The sequence below is a fragment of the Felis catus genome, chromosome B2 (assembly GCF_018350175.1).
Source record: "Felis catus isolate Fca126 chromosome B2, F.catus_Fca126_mat1.0, whole genome shotgun sequence".
NCBI lineage: Eukaryota > Metazoa > Chordata > Mammalia > Carnivora > Felidae > Felis > Felis catus.
Window position 1 is genome coordinate 33,470,404 of NC_058372.1, and position 19,716 is coordinate 33,490,119.

At 42.9% G+C, this 19,716-nt stretch overlaps 3 protein-coding genes across 10 annotated transcripts in view; 2 read left to right on the plus strand and 1 right to left on the minus strand.

Annotated features, from left to right (window-relative positions):
• UHRF1BP1 (UHRF1 binding protein 1) overlaps window positions 1–7,783 on the plus strand; it is a 73,383-nt gene extending 65,600 nt beyond the window's left edge. Inside the window, exons 18-21 of the mRNA XM_011282259.3 lie at window positions 1,538–1,800; window positions 2,244–2,352; window positions 2,479–2,585; window positions 2,982–7,783. Coding sequence (XP_011280561.1) covers window positions 1,538–1,800; window positions 2,244–2,352; window positions 2,479–2,585; window positions 2,982–3,107 — 605 coding nt within the window. The 3' untranslated portion in view covers window positions 3,108–7,783. The remainder of the gene's footprint in view (window positions 1–1,537; window positions 1,801–2,243; window positions 2,353–2,478; window positions 2,586–2,981) is intronic.
• Window positions 7,784–8,004: 221 nt separating this feature from the next.
• TAF11 (TATA-box binding protein associated factor 11) lies at window positions 8,005–16,256 on the minus strand. 2 transcript variants are annotated; one of them, XM_003986042.6, is made up of 5 exons: window positions 14,869–15,559; window positions 11,293–11,441; window positions 9,757–9,844; window positions 9,311–9,407; window positions 8,005–8,666 (listed from the first exon to the last, which is right to left on the minus strand). In XM_003986042.6, the coding sequence occupies exons 1-5, from the start codon at window positions 15,037–15,039 to the stop codon at window positions 8,536–8,538; spliced, it is 636 nt and encodes a 211-aa protein (XP_003986091.1). In that variant the 5' UTR covers window positions 15,040–15,559; the 3' UTR covers window positions 8,005–8,535. The 2 variants fall into 2 exon arrangements, with proteins under 2 accessions (XP_003986091.1, XP_003986092.1); XM_003986043.6 differs by lacking the exon at window positions 9,311–9,407 and having other exon boundaries at window positions 8,610–8,666; window positions 14,869–16,256.
• A 121-nt stretch (window positions 16,257–16,377) lies between these two features.
• ANKS1A (ankyrin repeat and sterile alpha motif domain containing 1A) overlaps window positions 16,378–19,716 on the plus strand; it is a 179,342-nt gene continuing 176,003 nt past the window's right edge. For 4 of the 7 annotated variants that reach the window (XM_023253874.2, XM_023253877.2, XM_045057421.1 and 1 more), the window contains exon 1: window positions 16,379–16,686. In XM_023253874.2, the coding sequence (XP_023109642.1) occupies window positions 16,493–16,686 (194 nt within the window). In that variant the 5' untranslated portion in view covers window positions 16,379–16,492. Of the gene's footprint in view, window positions 16,687–19,716 lie in introns of all 7 variants that reach the window. The other 3 variants (XM_045057418.1, XM_045057420.1, XM_045057419.1) reach the window with 1 other exon arrangement.

Here is a 19,716-nt window from a genome sequence, read left to right on the forward strand (position 1 = left end):
GCATGTGTCCCTTCCAAACAGCACACCTGTATCCCGTGGATAAATGCCTAGTGGTGCAATTGCTGGGTCGTAGGGTAGTTCTATTTTTAGTTTTTTGAGGACCCTCCATGCTGTTTTCCAGAGTGGCTGCACCAGCTTTCATTCCTGTATTTACTTATTTTTAAAGAGAGAGAGAGGGGTGGGGAAGGGCAGTGAGAGAGGGAGAGAGAGAATTGCAAGCAGGCTCCACACTGTCAGTGCAAAACTGGACATAGGGCTTGACCCAGGAACCATGAGATCATGACCTGAGCTGACCAAGAGTTGGACGCTTAACTGACTGAACCACCCAGACACCCCTCGCCCACCTAGTTTAATAAATACAATAGTATCATTAACTTTGAAGTCTCCAGGAGCCTCTCTCCTGGATCTTCTTCTGCCTCTCACCTGTCATAGAGAACCACTATCCTGAATTTTGTGTTTATCATTCTCTTGCTTTACTTTGCAATTCTACATGTTTGTATCAACGTATTATTTAGCTTTTCAGGTGGGATTATTTTGTATTCTTTCATGATTGGCTTCTTTCTTTGATATTCTTCAGATTCTTCTGGGTTGTTGAGTTAGCTATGATATATTCATTTTCATTAATATATAATACTCTGTTGTATAAATATACCAATTTTTGCTTTTTTAAAACAGCTTTATTGAGGTATACTTTGCATTTATGAAATTAACTCATGATAAGTATACAATTTGATAAATTTTAGCAGTTTAACAGAGTTGTGCAACCATTACCATCACCCCCAAAATATCCCTTGTACCCATTACTCTACTTTTTTACAGACATTTGGGTTGTTTCTGGGTTTTTTTTGCTATTTCATACAGGATTGCCTTGAACATTCTCGTACGTGTCTCCTGGTATGTGTGTTAGAGAGTTTCTCAGAGTTATATTCCTGAGGATATAATTTCTAGGGCATTAGGATAGGTATAACTTTAACTTTGCTAGATAATACCGATTTGTTTTCCAAAATGCTTGTAACAATTTGCAGCTATATAAGTATAGAAGTTGTTTCATATCCTTGGCTACACCTGTGATAGGTCTTTATGGACTTTTGAGAAGATTAGCATAGATCCTTCTTGGCTTTATCAGAGAGAAATGAGAACACCAAGATTTGGAGAAAGGAAGAGATGTTTAAGTGTAGCAGAGTTGAGGGTCGTGTGTTTTTTCTTGGCCATTAGCCCAGTGTCTCAGATTTATAGCAAGGCCAGTTTTTCATTGGCCCTTGACCTCCCTTCCACCATGAGGGGGATGATAGCAAAGTGGCCAAGCCCAGTCTTTGTGGTCATTGTTGCCTGCATTCAAGTCCTGTGCTTGCTACTTACAAGTTGTATAACTTTGGGCAAATTATTTTCTGTTCCTTAGTTCCTTCATCTCTAGAATGGTAATGGTGATAATACTTTTGGCATAGGGTTCTTAAGAATATTAAATGTATGTAAAATGCTTAGAAAAATCCCTGACTGATAATTAATTGATGTTTTCCTTCTGTCTCTCTTCTGAAAGGTACAAGCTTTCAGGAATCCTCAACTTTGAAGACTGACCACATCAGGCCAGCAGTGGGCCTTCGCTTTGAGGTGGGGCCTGGTGCAGCCATTCACTCCCCACTGGCCACACGAAATGGCTTCCTGCATTTCTTGCTTCGAGGCTGTGACCTTGAGCTGTTCACTTCGGTGCTCAATGGCCTGGGGCCCTTCTTGGAGGATGAAGAGATCCCAGTGGTAGTTCCCATGCAGATTGAACTCCTGCACTGCAGCATCACCCTAAAGGTGAGAGGAGCTTTTTTGGTTTTTACTCTAGACTTTGTCAGGCAAGGGATTCTGGCAGTGACTGCTATCATCTCTTCCCTGGCTGCTGTACAGTGTGGTGAGGATCAAGTGAGTAAATGCAGCTTGGCATTCTTTGTGAAGGTTATAGTAATACATAAAATGTGTGTTGCTATCAAAACATTCTGGATTTAGGTGAGGAGACCTTGTCTCTAGCCCTGACCTTGTCGTTGGCATGCAGCATGACTATGTATAAGCCCATTAAGTTATCTGTCCTCGGTTTGACCATCTCTAGAATGGGAGAAACTCAGTTATGTTTCTCCACATTGCAAGAATGTGTGGATACACAATGGCATAAAGCTGCTTCAAGCCAGATGGTAGAAGCATGGGTTGTTACCCAAACTGCCCTGTTTGAGGGCATCATGTGGTTTCCCTTTTTCCTGCAGGATGATATACCCCCCATCTATCCAACATCTCCAGGCCCTATCCCTATTACTCTGGCCATGGAGCATGTTGTGCTGAAACGGAGTGATGATGGTGTGTTCCACATAGGCGGTGAGTTGGGCTTGTTGGCCTCCCGGCTTCTCTGCCTTTTCTGTCCTGTAAGGGAGTGGGTGATACCTAGGAATTGCTTGCATGTTGGCAGAAGTTTGTTATTTAGAACCCTTTACCTTTTTGCAGCTGCTGCTCAGGATACACCATCAGCTGAAGTACCTAAGAGTGAGAAGAGGCAGCCCCCCAAAGAACAGATGTTTCTGGTGCCCACAGGAGAGTCTTTTGGAGAGAAGGTGAGGACCTAACTGCACAATACCTTTCCCGTAGACCCTTAGTGGCTGTAAATTCAGAAGCTGGTAAAACTCAGAGAGCTGAAAAGGTTGCCTGTGCTGTGTATAGCTGGGTAGTTTGGGCTCCTATCATCTAGCAGCAACTTCCAGAAGTGCTGAATAGAGGATGTCAGTCAGGAACTGTAGGTGAATGCTTGCTGATCGTGTATTTCTACCTGTTGCTGTCCTTATAACTGATGAATTCTGAAGATGGGATTAGGCTTTTAGAAAGATCTAGTTGATCACTAACCAAATTTATGGATTTTTCTGCTTCAATTCTGCCTCCTTGTTCCTTTACTGGATGTTTCTGCAAGGTGTGTTACCTTATTTATTAACTGTAAATTATTTATTGTTCCTCAGGTGAAAGAATTGCCTACCCTACAGAAGGAACTTATAGAAACTAAACGAGCATTGGCCAATGCCAACCAGGATAAAGAAAGACTGCTTCAGGAGATTAGGAAATATAACCCCCTCTTTGAGCTCTGATAGCAGTGGCTCAGCCATCTGTGCCAAGGAGAGAGGAGGAGATCACCAGCAATAGCACCACCTATGACAGAAGGCGCTGTCCAGCATTGAATAAGTCTGCTAAGGATGCCAGAGGGACTGGGGAGTGCTCACCTCACTCCTTGTGGTGTCCTTTCTACTAGCTGTTCTGACTCGGGTGGAAGACAGGGCAAAGTATGACCAAGTTCTAGGAAACTGGGGGCAGCTTTGTGCGTGGCTCAAGCATGTCTTGCCTGTATAAAGCCTTTTGGCCCTCTCCACACTAGGTGGAATCTTGTCAACACTGTAGGGCCATTTCACCACCTGGTTTCATGGCAGAGACATTTGCTTCCTCTACAACCCGTGTGAACAAGAGAAGGTACCCATCTCCTCAGTCACCCACAGAGCCACCAAAGATTCTATGTCCCAGAGCTTCCTGTAGCAGACCTGAGAAGTCCTTGGCCTGAGCTTTGGCCATGGTAGTAGAATAGAACAGGAAATAGCCAGCAAGGCGGGAGCCGGGAGAGGCACAAGAGTAAGGGAGACCTGGATGCTGCCTTTTTTGGAAAGGGAGCCAAGCTCATACCATCTTGGCTGATCCTACAGTCAGCCAAGCTGTATTAAGCTTCTTTTCTGTTGTACTTCATCACTGCGATGCGATTCTGTAACAGAATTTATTTGGAATTTAAATCAAGAAAATATATTCACTGAGCTAGGTTGAAGGTATGATGTGGTAAGAATCACCAAGGGACTTGATCCTGAGCCCCCTGTTGCCTGCCTAGAGTCCTGCCTCTCTTCCACAGCTGTACTTCAGAAGTTGTTTCCTTCGTCTCCCTGGGCTCCCAGGCACATCTGCTCTCCAGGCACTGGGACTTTCTACCAGCACTCTCCTCTGCATTTGGTGGTTTGGGAGCTGAAAATGTGTTTTAAACTATAACGTAAACATCTCAACCTGTTGCCTCTCATACCCTTCTATCACTGTGGCTTTTTAAAACCGTGTAATTTTGACTTAAGTAAAAAACAAAACAAAACAAAAACGCTTCAACTTAGGTAGGTTTCCCCTTGCCCCATAAAACAACTATTTCCCCCCTCTTTCTTTCCTACCTAATTCTTCCCCAGCATTCTACCTTCATCCATACTGCTCTGTGATACACTTCATGCTGTGTTGATTGGACGGAAGTTCATTAGCTAACTAAACTGGCAAGATGGTAAAATAGTTATTTAGTGATGTCACTAAAATCGTAATCACACATGACCTATTGGAGGAAAGATAAACTATTTTCCTTTATGGGAAATCATGTCTGACTTGCATATTCTAGTTTTTTGAGGATAAAAAGAAACATGCATTCAAGAAGGAGCAAGATATAATTTCTTCAGACTTCCAAAGAACTTTTGTCAAGGTCCGTCACTAAAGCAATTTTAAAAGCACCAGTTACTATGAGATACGAGAATATTTTGTCATGCTTAGGAAAAAACTTAGACACTGAAGAATAAACATATTTCTGGAGATAATGCTAATGGGAAGTTTCCTATGGGTCAACGCTTGGTTTAACCTTACTTAAGACTTTTATAAATAATCTGAGAGCAGGATATTATAATGCAGTCAAGTGTCCCTACTTCCAAGGAATAAAAGGTAAACCAGAAGGGACTTAAAACAATAACAAAACCAGAGAAGGCACATAAGCCAGGCTGTGACCACACAGGAAAATCACAGGTGAGGTTCAGTCTAGGTAAGTGTAAAGTAAAGTACTTACCAGCAACCAGTGAGGCAGCAAGCTCTGTTAGAACTCAGCACAGAAACTTAACCATTGCTGAAGGGAAGGAGGGGTCAGTGTGCTGCTGTGGCTCAAAACCCAACTGCATCATCAGGAAAGGCACATGAAGACAATACAGAAAACAGGACCCCTTACAAAACCATTTTAATGGCTTAAATTGTCTGTGCATTTCTAGTGACCTTATTTGCAAAATACATGGTGAAGGGAAGAAAGGTCAAGAGAATAGCAAAAATTATCAGAGAGTGGAGATACTTCCACATGAGTACACATATTTAAGATGTTGGCTCCAATTCTGGAAAGATGAAAGCTAAGGGTGGTGTACATCAGATAACCAGTCAGGAGGAAGGACGTGTTCACCAAGTCCTGAAATACAAGTTCTAGGGCTCAACTTCATAGCCTTAGGTACAAGAAAGCACTTCCCATAGCCAATCAGAAACTTAAGGAGCTCATTGTCCAAGAAGTGGTGTTGGCAGAACCTATGTACAGGTGCTGAAGGTTTAAGAGGAATCCTTGTATGGTGGCCTTCCAAAGGAATTCTAGAAAACTAAGGCCATTTGGTGAAATACAACTGAGAGGGTAACTGTGTCCCTCCATAAACTCCCCCTTAGTGTTCCTTTGGAAGGCATAATGTTGAGCAAAATGGATCACTGGTTCTCTCAAGTATGGCCTTTCTAATGTTCTTAGAGGAGGGAGATCCAGTAGCTGGAAAATAGAATCATTCAACCTTAGGTTCACCTGAATTGGTTTAAAACCACATTCTGATTCTCTTCCCCTCTTCACCTCCCCCACCCACCATATCCCTCTGGCATCCCTCCATGCAAAGAAAATGCCTAATAGGTATTGCTTGGAATACCTTCACCTTAAGCCTGTGCTTGCTGGTAGGCAGTACAAACAATTCTGGCAGGCATCAAGGCTAACCCCTTTAGTGACCAGAGTTCAGTCAGGTTTCTGGGCTCTCCGGAGTTCTTGTCTATGTGACAAATGGAGCCCTAGAATTTCTGACTTACATGGCAGTTTTGGCTATTGTGTCTTGAAATCCTCCTCCAGGAAATGTGGTGGGAGCCATGGTCCCATGAAATTTTAGTAACAATCATCTTGTATAACTTCATACTCCTATTCACCGGGAGCAAGAAGACTTTCTTGGTAGTCCTCAGGGTAAATGTAAAGAAAAAAAAAATGGAAGGAAAATAGTAGTGCTTTGGACTGCTTATGATTTCTGCCTTGGAGCTCTAAGACTCTGTGAACAAGAAATAATACCTCAAGAAAATGTCTGGAGTGATAGCACCACTATCCCTCAAAGACTTCAGCTGCTGCACATCATCATTTCAGCTGTGAAACATTTACAACTATGTATCATCTATGATTGTCTAGATTTCCCGTTTACATGGACGTGCTGGAGACCGGCTTTAGTGTGTAGGGACTAGTTTAATTATCTCTTAGCTGAGCTACAGGGATGATTATCAATCTCAGATTTGTTTTCATCTCACTGGAATAATTAACCTCATCTCTTTAAGACAGAAGGAATAGGTTCTATTTTTGTGATGGCTGCTTTTGCTGTATTATTTAATCTGACTCCCATCCCCACCCCCACCTCCCACCCCACCCATTTTGCCATGGGCCTCAAATTTTATATACCCTTTTCATGCTTCTGAAAGGAATGGTTTCTGTGTATGGAATATACGAGGGATAAACATTATCCCTCACATGCCCCATAATTTAAATGCTCCCATTTAACCCATTTACATTAGTTTCCCCTTAGACTAGTTCAAGGGCTGGTGGAAAGCAAGTAGTTTGAAGTATTCCCATAGTGATATGGGAACTTGCCATTCCAAACCTTAACACCGAAGGTTTGTTTTTCTCATTTAATATTTGCCTAAACTTCTAAAATCAGTTATAGTAACATCACAAAACAATGGAAACAACTGAACATTGCTGCAATGCTAGTAGAATGACATTTGGTTGAGAACTACAAAAGCTGTCATTGTCATTGTGACTTACCATAGTCCTTACTCTTTCAAGAGAAGCTGGTGTGATGTACTATCCTTCCAGAGACTACGGCCCTCACCTAGATCTTTCCCCACTTTCTACTAGAATAGGAATATTCCCATTCACCTCTAGGTAGGTATGGATAGTAGTTAGTAGCTATTGTTGAGGGGGGATTATTTTCCCCATCTCACAACAGACACAAGGAAGATGCACTCTGGGAGAACCTTAAACAGTGAGGCTTTGTTAAATGGCCAGGCTTGGGATGTGATCTTTCTCCCTTGTTGTTTATAAGTTTCAGCCTTATCTAATATCTCAAATTGAAATAGCGATAGTTCCTATAACCGTTAAAAAAAAATTCCTGTTGGAGCTGAGAGACTATTTGCTTTTTCTTCCTTCCCCCAGTTTATTAGTTTTTGGTCAAGATTTAGCCTGAGTCTTACAGCATTTCTTTGTGGAATGCCCCAAATGTGATGTGTCTTCACTGGCTAAATATATGTTTAAAGCCATGGGTTTTAGTGTAAGATATAAAAGATTTGCTCAACTTTGTGAGTCCAAACTGTTTCTCCCCACTCCCCCCCCCCCATCAGGGTGCTGAACAGAATTGGAATCTTTTAAGACATGCTCAGGAAAGCTTCAAAAGAGAACAGCTTCAAAACTCTTCTCCCTATGAAACTGAATGATAGAGGGAAGGATTCTTGGGGATTGCCAATTATATACAGTAGCCTTATTACTGCTAATCACTGTCAATAAAAGGTCACTCCATTCCCCTCTCTTTGAGGAAAACAATGAGAATGTATCTGATGAACTGGAATACTGGTCAGTATTGGGAAATTTTAATGTTGCATTATCTAATCAAACCTTGAGTGTACTGGTTCTGTGAACCACCTGAAAAAAGCAAATTAAACTTACTAAACATTGGTTGTGGTTTATCTGTTTATAGGAACCTGAAATATATGGGCTTTTACATTATTTTTAAGTGTTTTAAGTACTCTTGAGAAAATTTTAAATGGTTCTAGTAGAAAATGGGAAGGGCTCAAATTTTCAAAAAAAGCCAAAGACCAGTTTTAATCTGACACCAAAAAATAATGATGAACTTCTCCTCATTCCAACCAGCTAGACAGAAAATGAATACACATAAGGCAAGTTGGAAAACAGTTTAATGATCACTCACCAAGATCCATAGGGAACTTTACATGTGTACAGGGATAAACTTTTCCACTACTCCTCCCATCACTGTGTTCTTCATGGTAGAGTATCACAAGTCAAAGTTTCTGGTTGTTTCATCTACTTAAAACCAGATGGAAGAAACAACCTAAATTATAGCAACTTCATGCTTCAATGTGAAACCATCAAACCTTTCTTGGAAAGACTTTCTGAAAGCAGCTTCTCTGTCTGGAAGACGCTTAAGGCCCATGTACCTTTCTTCTTCCAACTAGCCAAGAAATAGTTAAATGCCTCAGAATGTCCAAAGAGGTGCCAATATTTAGTCAAGGCAAGTATGAAACAGGCTGCATGCCTTTTAGATGTGATGAATATCAGAGTTCTGAGAAAGACATTAAAATCATCATGGAATCCTTAGAGGACTAAAGCACCTGTGCAAAAGTCTCATGCAGTAGGAAGTCTGGAACCGGTACTCCTTCCTTCAGTACCAGGCCTTTCTAGGCTTCAGTCTAGAAGAAGATGATTTTTTTGTGCTTTGAGTTGGGGATCTGCCCCTTCGACTTTAACCTCCGAACAGCCTCCCTCATATGTTTGGGTTGTAGTGGTGGCATCTCTCCCCACTTCTCACACACATCCAGTGCTAAACAGAAGATAAGAAGAAAGTTTCATGGTCACACAGGACTTATTAATCACATAATCCATTTGAATCCTGTAATTCTCATTAACCCTTCTTAAGCTTGCTAAGGAAATAAACCAAGACATTTTCCCTTCTTAAGAGAATGCTATAAAACCTATCACGTTAGCTTTAGTGTAATATATAATCTTCTACTTAAAAAAATAAAACATTTCACTGACTGGAGACCAGCAATACACTCAGCCAAGGTTCTTTCTTTGATGGATAGAGGACAGTTCCCAGGATTCATAACATGAGGGACAACTCATCATACCACACTGGTCAGCCCCCAGTGATAGCTTATCTTAGGTCTTTAATTTGGCAACAGAAATGAGCAAACTCCATTGGGGAAAAATATGAAGTAGGCTTCTGTCGCCCTGGACTGAGGACAGGAATCTGGAAAGATTTCCCAGATGCTTCCTTGAGTCCCAGTATTAAAACTTTTGAGGAATAATGGTCATGCTCTCCTGAATACAAAGTGCCCCACCTGGTCAACTTCTAGTGCAAATGGAAACACCCACAGGTACTTTATTAGGTCCCCTAGCATAGATATTCTTGAAAGTTAAGACCACCAGAGGTTCAATCCTGTACATGCTATCAACAACACTTACCTTCTTCTACCACCTCCCCGACGAAAACCTTGGAAATGCCAGACATAGCAATAACAACATTCTGAGACACAGAGGTGCCAGTGATGGACTGGATCAGCTTGAAAGAAGAACAAAGACTATGATTAAGAAAGTCAAGGACTGCTTTTAAGAATATGGTACCCTTTTAAGAGTTTTGTACTAAAAAGGTTTTTACTAAAGGCTGGATACTGAAATTAAGACTATTAAGACAAAGATTCAGGTGTACAGCAACTCATTCTCTACGTTTAGACCTTATCCCCAGAATACAAAACTCCAATTGATAATCGAGAGGCATTTTATTTTTGTTTTCCTGTGTGAATGATCCACCAACTTGACTAGCACCTCATTCAAAATGAGGTGGACACAGTTCTTGTGTCTAGTTCAACTCTCATATCTGATGGAAATGAAGTGTGGTAGCCCATCCTTACCCTTTTAATGGCTGCCTTAGGGAATGCTGACCGGCGGTACATCTCATAACGGTTCAGTTGCTCCTCAGAAAAAGAAGAAACCAGGATTCTAGACAAAGATTCAGATAATTAAGTTGGCTTACAACAACAAATGTTTAAGGTATATTATCACATCAATAAAAGTCTCAGACAATTAGAAAATGAATTTTCGAGGGGTCAATAGCATTAAGCTTGGTGCTTACAAGGAATGAAGACAAAGCATTTTTACTCTTTAGAAACTTAAGAGAAAATGACATACAACTTCATTTCTACTTCATTAACAACAAAAACTTAAACTACAATGTTGGGTCACTATATAGATTATGTTTTCAGCACTAGGCTCTCTCTACCCCTAACTCTACCTTATTACATTTCACATTGATGGTAAAAATTTGATACATAAATTTATATTCAAACCAGTAGTTTTTGACATTAACAGACTTGGGGGAAAATATTTGTAAAATATATGGAGAAGGGTTTATGCTCTTAACGCTTTCCAATAAATAAAATATAGCGATTTTGAAAATAAGCAAAGGACATGAATAGGCAAGTTACAAAAATACCGATGACCAACACAGAGGAAAAAAAGTTAACCTTCACTATTAACTAAAGAAATTAAAATGATAAACTAAAATAAGATAACATTTTTCATGAATCAGACAGATGAGCATTATAAAGAATGGTGTTAGTAAGAATGGGAGGACACAAACTTATACATGCTGGTAGAGTGTGAAGTGCAACCACCTTTCTGGAGAAGAATTTGGAAATGTGTATGAAGAGTCTTTGAAAACATTCAGACTGTTTGAACTGGCAATTCACTCCTTGGGGGTTTATTCAGGAACTAAATGGACAAGTATGCAAAGATGGGCTCAAAGATGCTCAATCATAATAATGTCAAAAGAAGAAAAAGAACTACAGGGACTGGTTAAATGATCATTCATCTACATAATGGAATACAATGCACCCACTGAAATTGATAATTTACAGGAAGATTTACAAGAAAGTATTTAGCTATAAATATTTAAAACATTTAAAACAAAATCTGAAAAAGTATATAACCTAATCCATACCCAGGGTTAACTGTGGGTGGTGGGATTATGGGTAATTATTTTTTCTATTTTTCTGTATTCTCTGATAAATTTGCAATGAGCCCATTAAAAAAGTTATGACCTAGGTATAATTACTGACATGGAAAACATTCACCATATACAATGTGAAAAACAGGTCACAAACACAAACAGTAACATCTTTAAAAAAATTTATTTCTGGATATACATGTATAGAAAATATCTTGGACATTATACCTCAAAATACTAACAGTGTTTATTTCTGGTGACAAGAGGATATTTTTTTCTTTTTATTTATTTATATTTCCTAAAATGTTACATAAAGTATTATTTGCTTTACTTTCTTTTGAGTATAAAAAAGGGAAAAAAACTACAGGCTCCCCAAATTTATTGACTTTGTACGGTCAAGTTAGAGACTTGAAATGGGGGAAAAAATCAGAAAGTAACTTACTGCATCTTTTGAATCTCATCTTCATCCACTTTTTGCTTCTTCTCTTTCTTTTCTTTGGTATCTATTTTCATTTTTTTGGCTGCAGGAGTAAGTAAAGATGAGTCTTCCCTTTCAACTGCTGTTAAATCTGAGATATCCTGACTCTTGAGCTGAGAAGATGAAAAGAAACCCTATTATATATTTGGCCTACTTTCCAGACTTGGGGAAGAAGGTAAGACCTCATTCTCTTTACAGCACAACAAATCCATTATTCAATAGTTTTTTTGGTTCCAAGCACTGGCTGTACCATCATGCGTTAAGATACACTCTCTGTCCTAAAGAAGTTTCTAGCCTAGCTGTGAAAAGAAAACCAGCCAAAGAATCCAACTTTCCAGTTCAGCTATATGATCCTAGCTCTAGTATGTTTACAAAGGAAATGAAGTGCCAAGGATCATGATAACCACTCTCCCGCATTGAGCTCACTTTCCTGACCTCATCCTTGAGAGGGGATGTCAGAAAAGGCCTCTCCATCCAGCCAGCTCTTCTGCCTTTAAAACTATACATCTCTTTATTGTTGATGATTCCATCTTGAAAGAATATTAAAAAGGAGGCACCCTCTCTTCAAAACAGTGTTTCTTTGGATTTGTAACTTTTAATAATTTTTTTTTTTTTTTTTTAAGTAACCTCTACCTCCAGCATGGGGCTCGAACTCATGACCCTGAGATCAAGAGTTGTAGGTTCTATCAACTGAGCGAGCTAGTTGGCCCTGGATTTGGAACTTTTGTTTTTTAATATATATTTTTAAAGCTTATTTATTTATTTTGAGAGAGAGAGAGAGAGAGAATCCCAAGCAGGTTCCACACTGACAGCACACAGCCCAACGTGGACTCCAGCTCATGAACCATGAAGTCACAACCTGAGTGGAACCCAAGAATCAGAAGCTCAACCGACTGAGCCACCCAGGCGCCCCATGGATTCGGAACTTTTAAGTGAGCTTCTCCCACACATAATGCTCTTTTCTTCCTATCTTTCAATTCTACTGTATCACGCAAATGTTTCTCACTGCTAGAATGTGAACTTTTTGAAGATAGGTTTGTCTCTTATTTCTCTCTCCCCACATAAGCATTTAACATAGGTTTACTCATGCTAGATGTTTAATAATAATTCAAATCCAAACTTCATCCCCTCCAACTTAATATACAATCAAAAGACAACAAACTTCATTAATGGGATTTAACCTCTGTTTTTCTTAAAGAGGAACTCACATAAACTCATAGAGGAATATGAGGGGGTAGGTAAGAGTGAAGATAGTGTATCTTTAAAAAACTTTTCAATTTCTTCTCTAGTTACCTATTTATACAAGTTTTCTAACCTCTATGTTCTTGAATTCTGGTGACTTACATTTTCCTTAAAAATGAGTCATTTTCTTAGATTTTAAAATTTATTTGGCCTAAATTTGAACATCAAATATTTCTGGTTTATTCTGTTCTTTTTCTGGTTTCTTGAGGTGGGTGCTTATTTTCAGCATCTCCTGTTTGTTAATACAAATATGTAAAGCTATGAACTTTTCTTTAAATACGGTTTTGGTCAAGGCCCGTACGATATGATGTAGTGTTCTCTTTGTTAATTTAATCTAAGGGCTATTTAAAAAACAGTTTAAAATGTCCAGGGGTTAGTTTATTTGGGGGGAGTGGCAGTTGGGAGAAGCTTTTTGTTGTTAATTTCATATTTATTGCACTGTGCTAATAGGATGTGCCCTGTTTTGATTTCCGCTTTTAAGAATTTGGGTTTTTCTTTGTGGTATGGTATATGATCAATCTTTAAGGTTAATTTAATTTAAATTAACTTTAAAAAAGGTTTGTTTTTTGATGGGGAAAGAGAGAGACAAAAAGAGAGAGAGAGAGAAAGCGCGCATGTGCGTGCACGCGAGTGGGGGGAAGGGCAGAGAAAGAGGGAGTCAGGAGACTGAGAATCCCAAGCAGACTCCGTGCTGTCAGCAGGGAGCCCAGCCTTGGCTCCATGTCACAAACCCTGCGATCATGACCTGAGCGGAAGTCAAGAGTTGGAAGCTTAACCAACCAGCCACCCAGGTACCCCTGGTATATGATCAATTTTTAAAAGTGTTTCAGTTTGGGGCGCCTGGGTGGCTCAGTCCGTTAAATGTCCGACTTTGGCTCAGGTCACGATCTCACGGCTCGTGGGTTTGAGCCCTGCGTCAGGCTCTGAAGCTCAGAGCCTGGTAACTGCTTCGGATTCTGTGTGTCCCTCTCTCTCTTCAACCACCCCCCCCCCCCCCCCAGCCGGTCGTGCTCTCTCTCTCTCTCTCAAAAATAAATAAACATTAAAAACAACAACAGTGTTTCAGTCAGAAGTATCAAAAAAAATGTATCTCCTGTTGGGTGCAAATTTCTGTATGTAGTGAGCTCTTTATTGGACTGAACCAATTATTATTCAAATCCTCTATGTCCTTCAGATCTTTTTTAAAGGTTCCTTCTTTAAAAAGTTTCATCACATTTTTTTTTTAATGCTTATTTTTTGAGAGAGCGAGAGAGCATGTGAGCACGAGGTGTGGAGCGGCAGAGAGAGAGAAATCATCCCAAGCTGGAGCCTTGCTGACAGCGCAGAGCCCAATGCAGGGCTTGAACTCAGGAACCCGTGAGAACATGACCTGAGCTGAAATGAAGTGTCCCATGCTCAACCAACTGACCCAACCAGGTGCTCCCACATTTTTCTAAAAGTTCTTACTTTATATATTTTGATGCAACTTAATTCTCTGAAAGGCTGTTTCTATCTAATCCAGTGTCCTCCCCATGATCTGTTTAAGTCCCTAGGAAGTTCTAAGACTCCAAGATTCCATCTCTAGAAACGGAAGCCAGAGCACGCTGAGATTCTAGTCCCCTGACTGATGCTCAGTTAGGCAACACTGCTGAGCTCTTGGGGTTTGGTGTGTTTATGCTATAGAGTCCCTTGGACATTGACACCCAGGTCACTGGTCGTAGTTAAATGTCCCACGAGGGTAAAAACATGACTGAACCAGTAACTCCAAGTCTCCCTTTAACGGCTCTGCAGCGTATGACAGTTATGCTTGAGCAACATCTAAGAGAAACCATATTTCGGTCAAAGGGATACGAGGAATCTTGGGTTCTAGCTCTTGCACTGTCTGTGACATCAGATCCCAATTTCCTCACCAGGAAAACCAAGAGGCTATGTAAAACTCCCTTAGGGGCGCCTGAGTAGCTCCTCCTGAAAAGCATGGGACTCTTGATCTCAGGGTCCTGAGGTACAGCCCCACGTTAGGGGTAGAATTTGCCTAAAATGTTTTAAAAAATCTCTCAGAAGTAGCCTTAATATCTAGGAGCGGGGATTAAAAGTATTAACCCAGAGGCTGGGGCTCTGGAACCGAACCCGCACTACAGTTTTGTCTCCTCCCTCTCCGGACACATCTTGGCAGATCTAGAGGGAGTCATGGTGAGTTCGAGTCATGGTGAGTTCGAGTTATCTGGGCTTGGCAGGGACCAACCAGGAAGCCGGTCGAGCAAGCTCTGTTAACAAAATCTCGGAGTACTCCTCTGACCTCATCCACACATGTCTCCCTACCTCGCCTTCCTCCGCCGCAGCTTCTTTCAAATCCGCATCTCCATCCCCATCAGTTTCTTCTGGGATTCCGTCTGTGTCGGTAGCCCCCGGGCCCCCGGGAGCAGCAGCCGTTTCTTCTGACTCCCCCGTCTCTCCACCTTTTTCCGGGGGCGACTCGCAGGCATTATCCATAGCAGCAAGAAAAAGAAAGGCGAGATCGCAGTCCTGTCAGGTTCTGGAGCTCGGGACTGACTGAGTCAGAGCAACCCAGAAGCTTACTTCCTATCGTCGCGCTGCGATGACGTCACCCCTACCGCTCCTCGGAGGGATCATTTTAAGGCACGCGTAGGGAACTTCAAGAGCTCCGTTTTAACTCATTTGGTGGCGGTTGGAGACGGAAAATTGAGGGTACGGAAATCAGTTTGTGGGTTTCCCACTCTGGGAAATCAGCATTTGTAAAGGAGAGCTGTGTTGTTTCCTGAAGGGCGTTTTTCCCCCTCCATGCTGCCTTTCTAAAAACGTGGTTAACTCCCTAATCCATTTTCCTCAGAGTAAAGTTTGGGGACGGTAGAAGACTCTTTTCCGTTGTACGCCAATGTCTTGGGATGTGGCTGCCTGGTAAAGTTTTAGGCAGGGACTCAACCTCGTACATTTTAATTGGGGAGAGGCCGTGGGCCTGTGTGAATTGCCATTTCTTTTCGGTTCCTCAAGCACCTAAAAAAAAAAAAGTCATATAACTTGAACAGAATTGATCAACCCGTCGATTCACTCCACGTTTGTTGAGCGCCTAATTAGAGGTAGGAACAGTTCCAGTAGCAAAGACAATATATACTTTCTACCCAATTAAATGATTTTTCCAATTCACCGGTACTCACTATCCAGATCGGTTTCACAAACTTGACTTCTTATGTCAGTTCGGTTAATTTCATCAAAAAGTAAGAGGAAACAAATTCTACTGGGAAGGGAGGTCTTGTCTTTGCATGTTTCACTTTAACGAGCCTTTTCAGAGATTGGGACCATGAAGAAGAGATATTTGTATTTTAAAAATTTCCTCTCTTCCCTCACTGAGGTGCGGAGCAGGCCATTTTATTCACCTCTGTATCACTAGGTCCCAACATCCATCACATATTTAACTTATGCGTGCCGAAAGAATGAACTTGGAAATGTAGGTGCGCGTTACCGTATTTCTCTCTTTGTTTCTACGCTGCCTGGGTGAATTACCGTATTTCCTGTCCTGTGGGCTCCCAAAACCTTTGGGGAGGAAGCGCACGTCGGGAGGCGCATACAGGTGGGCCCCATTTGTCCCCTAACACCTGTACAGCGGCTATCTATCAGGCGCTTTCCTCTCGCCCTTGGAGGCCTATCCCGACCCAAACCGGTCGGCTTCCAGCAGACCAAAGCCACCTGCGCCCGCCGGCCGAGCCCCGCCCAGCTAGGTGGGCAAGGGGGCGGGGCGCGGGGGCGCGGTGACGCGTGACGCCAGATCCCGGAAGTGACGCGCTCCTGGGCAGAAAAGGCGGGGGGGCGGGGGGTGGTGTCCCCGGCCGGTTTGGGGGGTGCGTTGCCCGGAGACGGAAAGTTTGGGAGCCGGAGCAGGCTCGGCTGCGGCCCCGGGAAGGGGGTCCAGGGGGCGGTGGCCCTGGGGATGGGGAAGGAGCAGGAGCTGCTGGAGGCGGCCCGCACCGGGCACCTCCCGGCCGTGGAGAAGCTGCTGTCCGGGAAGCGGCTCTCCTCAGGCTTCGGGGGCGGCGGCGGCGGCGGCGGCGGCTCCTCCGGGAGCAGCGGCGGCGGCGGCGGCGGCCTCGGGTCCTCGAGCCATCCCCTCTCCAGTCTGCTCAGGTGGGTAACGCGCCGGGGCCGGACGGCTGGCTGGAGATCCCCTCTCCCCCGCCCGTCTCCTGGGGCTCCTGAGAGGTCGGGGCGCCTGAGACCCGGGCGGGTGGCTTTGCTGGGTGCCAGGGTCGAGGACCGGCGGCCCACGGGGCCAGGAGCGCCCGTGCAGGTCCGCGCGGCGCCGGGCTCTCATATCCTGACCCGGCTGCGGAGAATGGTGGGAGTGCCCGGGTGGCAGCCTCCGCCGCATGGCACAGCCCGGCTTCACCCTCGCCCGCTCTCGGGTGCCAGCTGTCGTATCTCACAAGCTACTTTAGAGCGGAGAAATATTTATTTGAAATCTCCCTCACCTCGTGCAGAAACTCCCACGCCTTGCAGAATCCCACCGCTCCCCCGGAGGAAATTCTCTTGGTTCCCTTCTTTTGGGAACTTGGAACCTTCCACCCTGCTCCGCAGGACCTGGCTTTTGTTGTTGATACTAAAATTGTGTCTGGATTTATCACGTTCAGAGTGGTGTTCTTTTAGCCCCTCTCGTGTTTGCAGCTCAAATTCTAGTTCGTTGTCGGGAGCCTCATTGGATTAGTCTCTTAAGTGGCATATGCGAGATTCATCGAGGGCGTTACTCAATCAAGAAACAAAGCTTTACAAAGACTTGTGTAGGAAACTTAGGGGTGCTTTAAACTTTTCTGAGATCTGTTGTTAAAATAAACACTTGAATCCGGAGCTGGTAAGGATGGAGAGAGAAAGGTCACTTTTGTGTGGCTTGGAGGGGAGATTGGAGGTACTTTGTCAGTGTGAGTAAAATGTGTTGGTTCAGCAGCACTTTCATAGCCTGTTTTCTTTTCCTTCCTTGTTCTTTTGAGGTTTTTACGAAGTGGAAGTTCATTTAGAAATGGCTTCGTTGGCTTTTGTTCCCCATTGGTTTTTGTAACTTCAGTTTGAGTCAGTTTGGACCAAAGAAGCCCAGGGCTCTAATAAATTGTTAGGTATGAAGCACTGAGTACAGACCCAGGTCTACACAGAAGATTTTCAAAAGCGGCATAGGAGAACTCTCCCCATGAGTTCTTTTTTGGGAGGTTAAAACCAGTGCTGTTTGCCGCAGTTTCTCCAGTCCCTAGGGCAATGCTGTCGCACAGTTGGTACCTAGGACTCATTGAATGAATACAAGTTATCAATTAGAGGATGACAGATTTCTAAATAAAGTGATGGTTGTACTCGCTGTGATTGTTAGTTGTTCAGCAAAAGGAGACAGAACTTAGGGGATGAGATGGAGATTATGACTTCTAGGAGGAGGACTTCAGCTGGCTTTGAAGGATGTGAGGATATAGATAGGTGACATACAGTGAGACAATTCCAGGTTGGCAAGCTATGGTCAGAGGCATAGAAGCAGGAAAAAGGCTTGTTTGATGCTACTGGGGCACTAGAAGAACTTCCTGCCGGCAGTCTGGAGTTTTTGGGCATGATAAAACGTAATAATGAATGGGTACGTTTCCATCCTTTAGAGTGATGTAGTCTTTCTTCGTATGTTTATAGTCTCAGTCCCTAGATCAGTGCCTCGCAACTCAAACGTACTTTGGATGCATGCATTGGGTTTTGAATCTTCTCTGGATTACTTTGATATTTCTGCACTTCTGATATCTGAGAGATGAGAGAAAGACCATGCATGTTCCAAGTGCCAGTCTCCAATCAGGTGAATAATGTAGCATTTGGAGGTTTGCCAGAAGATACCTTAACCCCTAGTATATCCTGCTGAAGTGAGAAACTTGCACGTCTCCCACCTTCCAAGTACAGGTCAAATTGCTCTTAGGCTCACACTTCAGAGACTGTTAACATTTTGCTGAGGATTTAGCTGCCGTGTAGTTAAGCAAGACTAGGAAATCTTTGTTTACCACAGTGTTTTTACTTTTGGCCTCATGCTAATAAGTTCAGTCTCTGTCCTAAAGTGTGGATGTGTCTCCACACCCTTGCGTAAGACAGCTGATTCCTGATTTGCTCTCCTGTCTCTTATAGAGATGGTAGATGGCCTAAGAGCTGCCCTAACCTCTCATCCTTGTGATTCTTAGGGGCAGGGAGGATCTGCACCAATAGTTACACTAGGTGTGTCATTAATTAGAGGTGATTCTGGCTCAACCTAGTGAAAGATCTCTGAGCAAATGATACTATGTATTTAAATAGTCCCTAGGTCAGCATGTCCTCCCTTTTTAGGTTTGGAAATCGTGGAGGGTAGGTTCCCTATGCCCACACTCCACACCTCAAGGACCCTTAACGGGAGCTAGGGAATCGTAGCTTTAGATCTAGCCTTTGCATTAGCTGCCATATCCCACCCCCACTAGTACTGCCAACTGTAACCTATGTTTGTCCAGCTGTTTGAGTGACCAAGTAAAGCTGGCAAGAATAAGAGCTTACAGCTGCATTGGATATAAATGTTCCAAACCACATGTGTGTTTGTTCATCTACTTATGACCAACCCCGCCAACCGACCCCTCCCCCTGCCATGTCCACAGAGGGTTTGTGCTGATTCTGAAACTACAAAATGCCCCTTCTCTTACCCCATGTCTTTTCTCTTACACTTCTTGGGCTTAGGTCTTAACTTCTTGCAGCCCTCCCTAATGACCCTAATACACACGGATCTCTCAGGCTTCTACTTCTTTGGAACCCATCATCTGTAGTGTGCAGTAATTCACTGGCTCATTCTTTACTTGTCTGGCTTTCATAGTTTATTGCACTGGCCTGTCAGTATAATGTTGACGTGCAGTAACCCTCACCCATTGAGAATATCCCTGAGAATCAGAAAGTCAGCAAAAACTTCTACTAGGAAAACAAAAAGTTGTTATAAACTTCATGTCTTTCTGACCTTTTCTTCTTTACTGCACATTTATTCAGAGGCAGTGTAGTATTACACTTAAGAACACTTGTTCTTGGGGCGCCTGGGTGGCTCAGTTGGTTGAGCATCTTTCTTCGGCTCAGGTCACGATCTCACCATTCGGGAGTTCGATCCCTGCGTCGGGCTGCATGCTGACAGCTCAAAGCCTGGAG

Bases quoted from the DNA above. Each gene is read 5' to 3' on its own strand.
- TAF11 (XM_003986042.6), bottom strand. From the start codon at position 15,039: ATGGATAATGCCTGCGAGTCGCCCCCGGAAAAAGGTGGAGAGACGGGG. The intron at 11,442-14,868 runs GTAGGGAGACAT...TCATCTTCTCAG, and splicing joins CTGCGGCGGAGGAAGGCGAG to CTCAAGAGTCAGGATATCTC. The intron at 9,845-11,292 runs GTAAGTTACTTT...ATCTTTGTCTAG, and splicing joins GATGAGATTCAAAAGATGCA to AATCCTGGTTTCTTCTTTTT.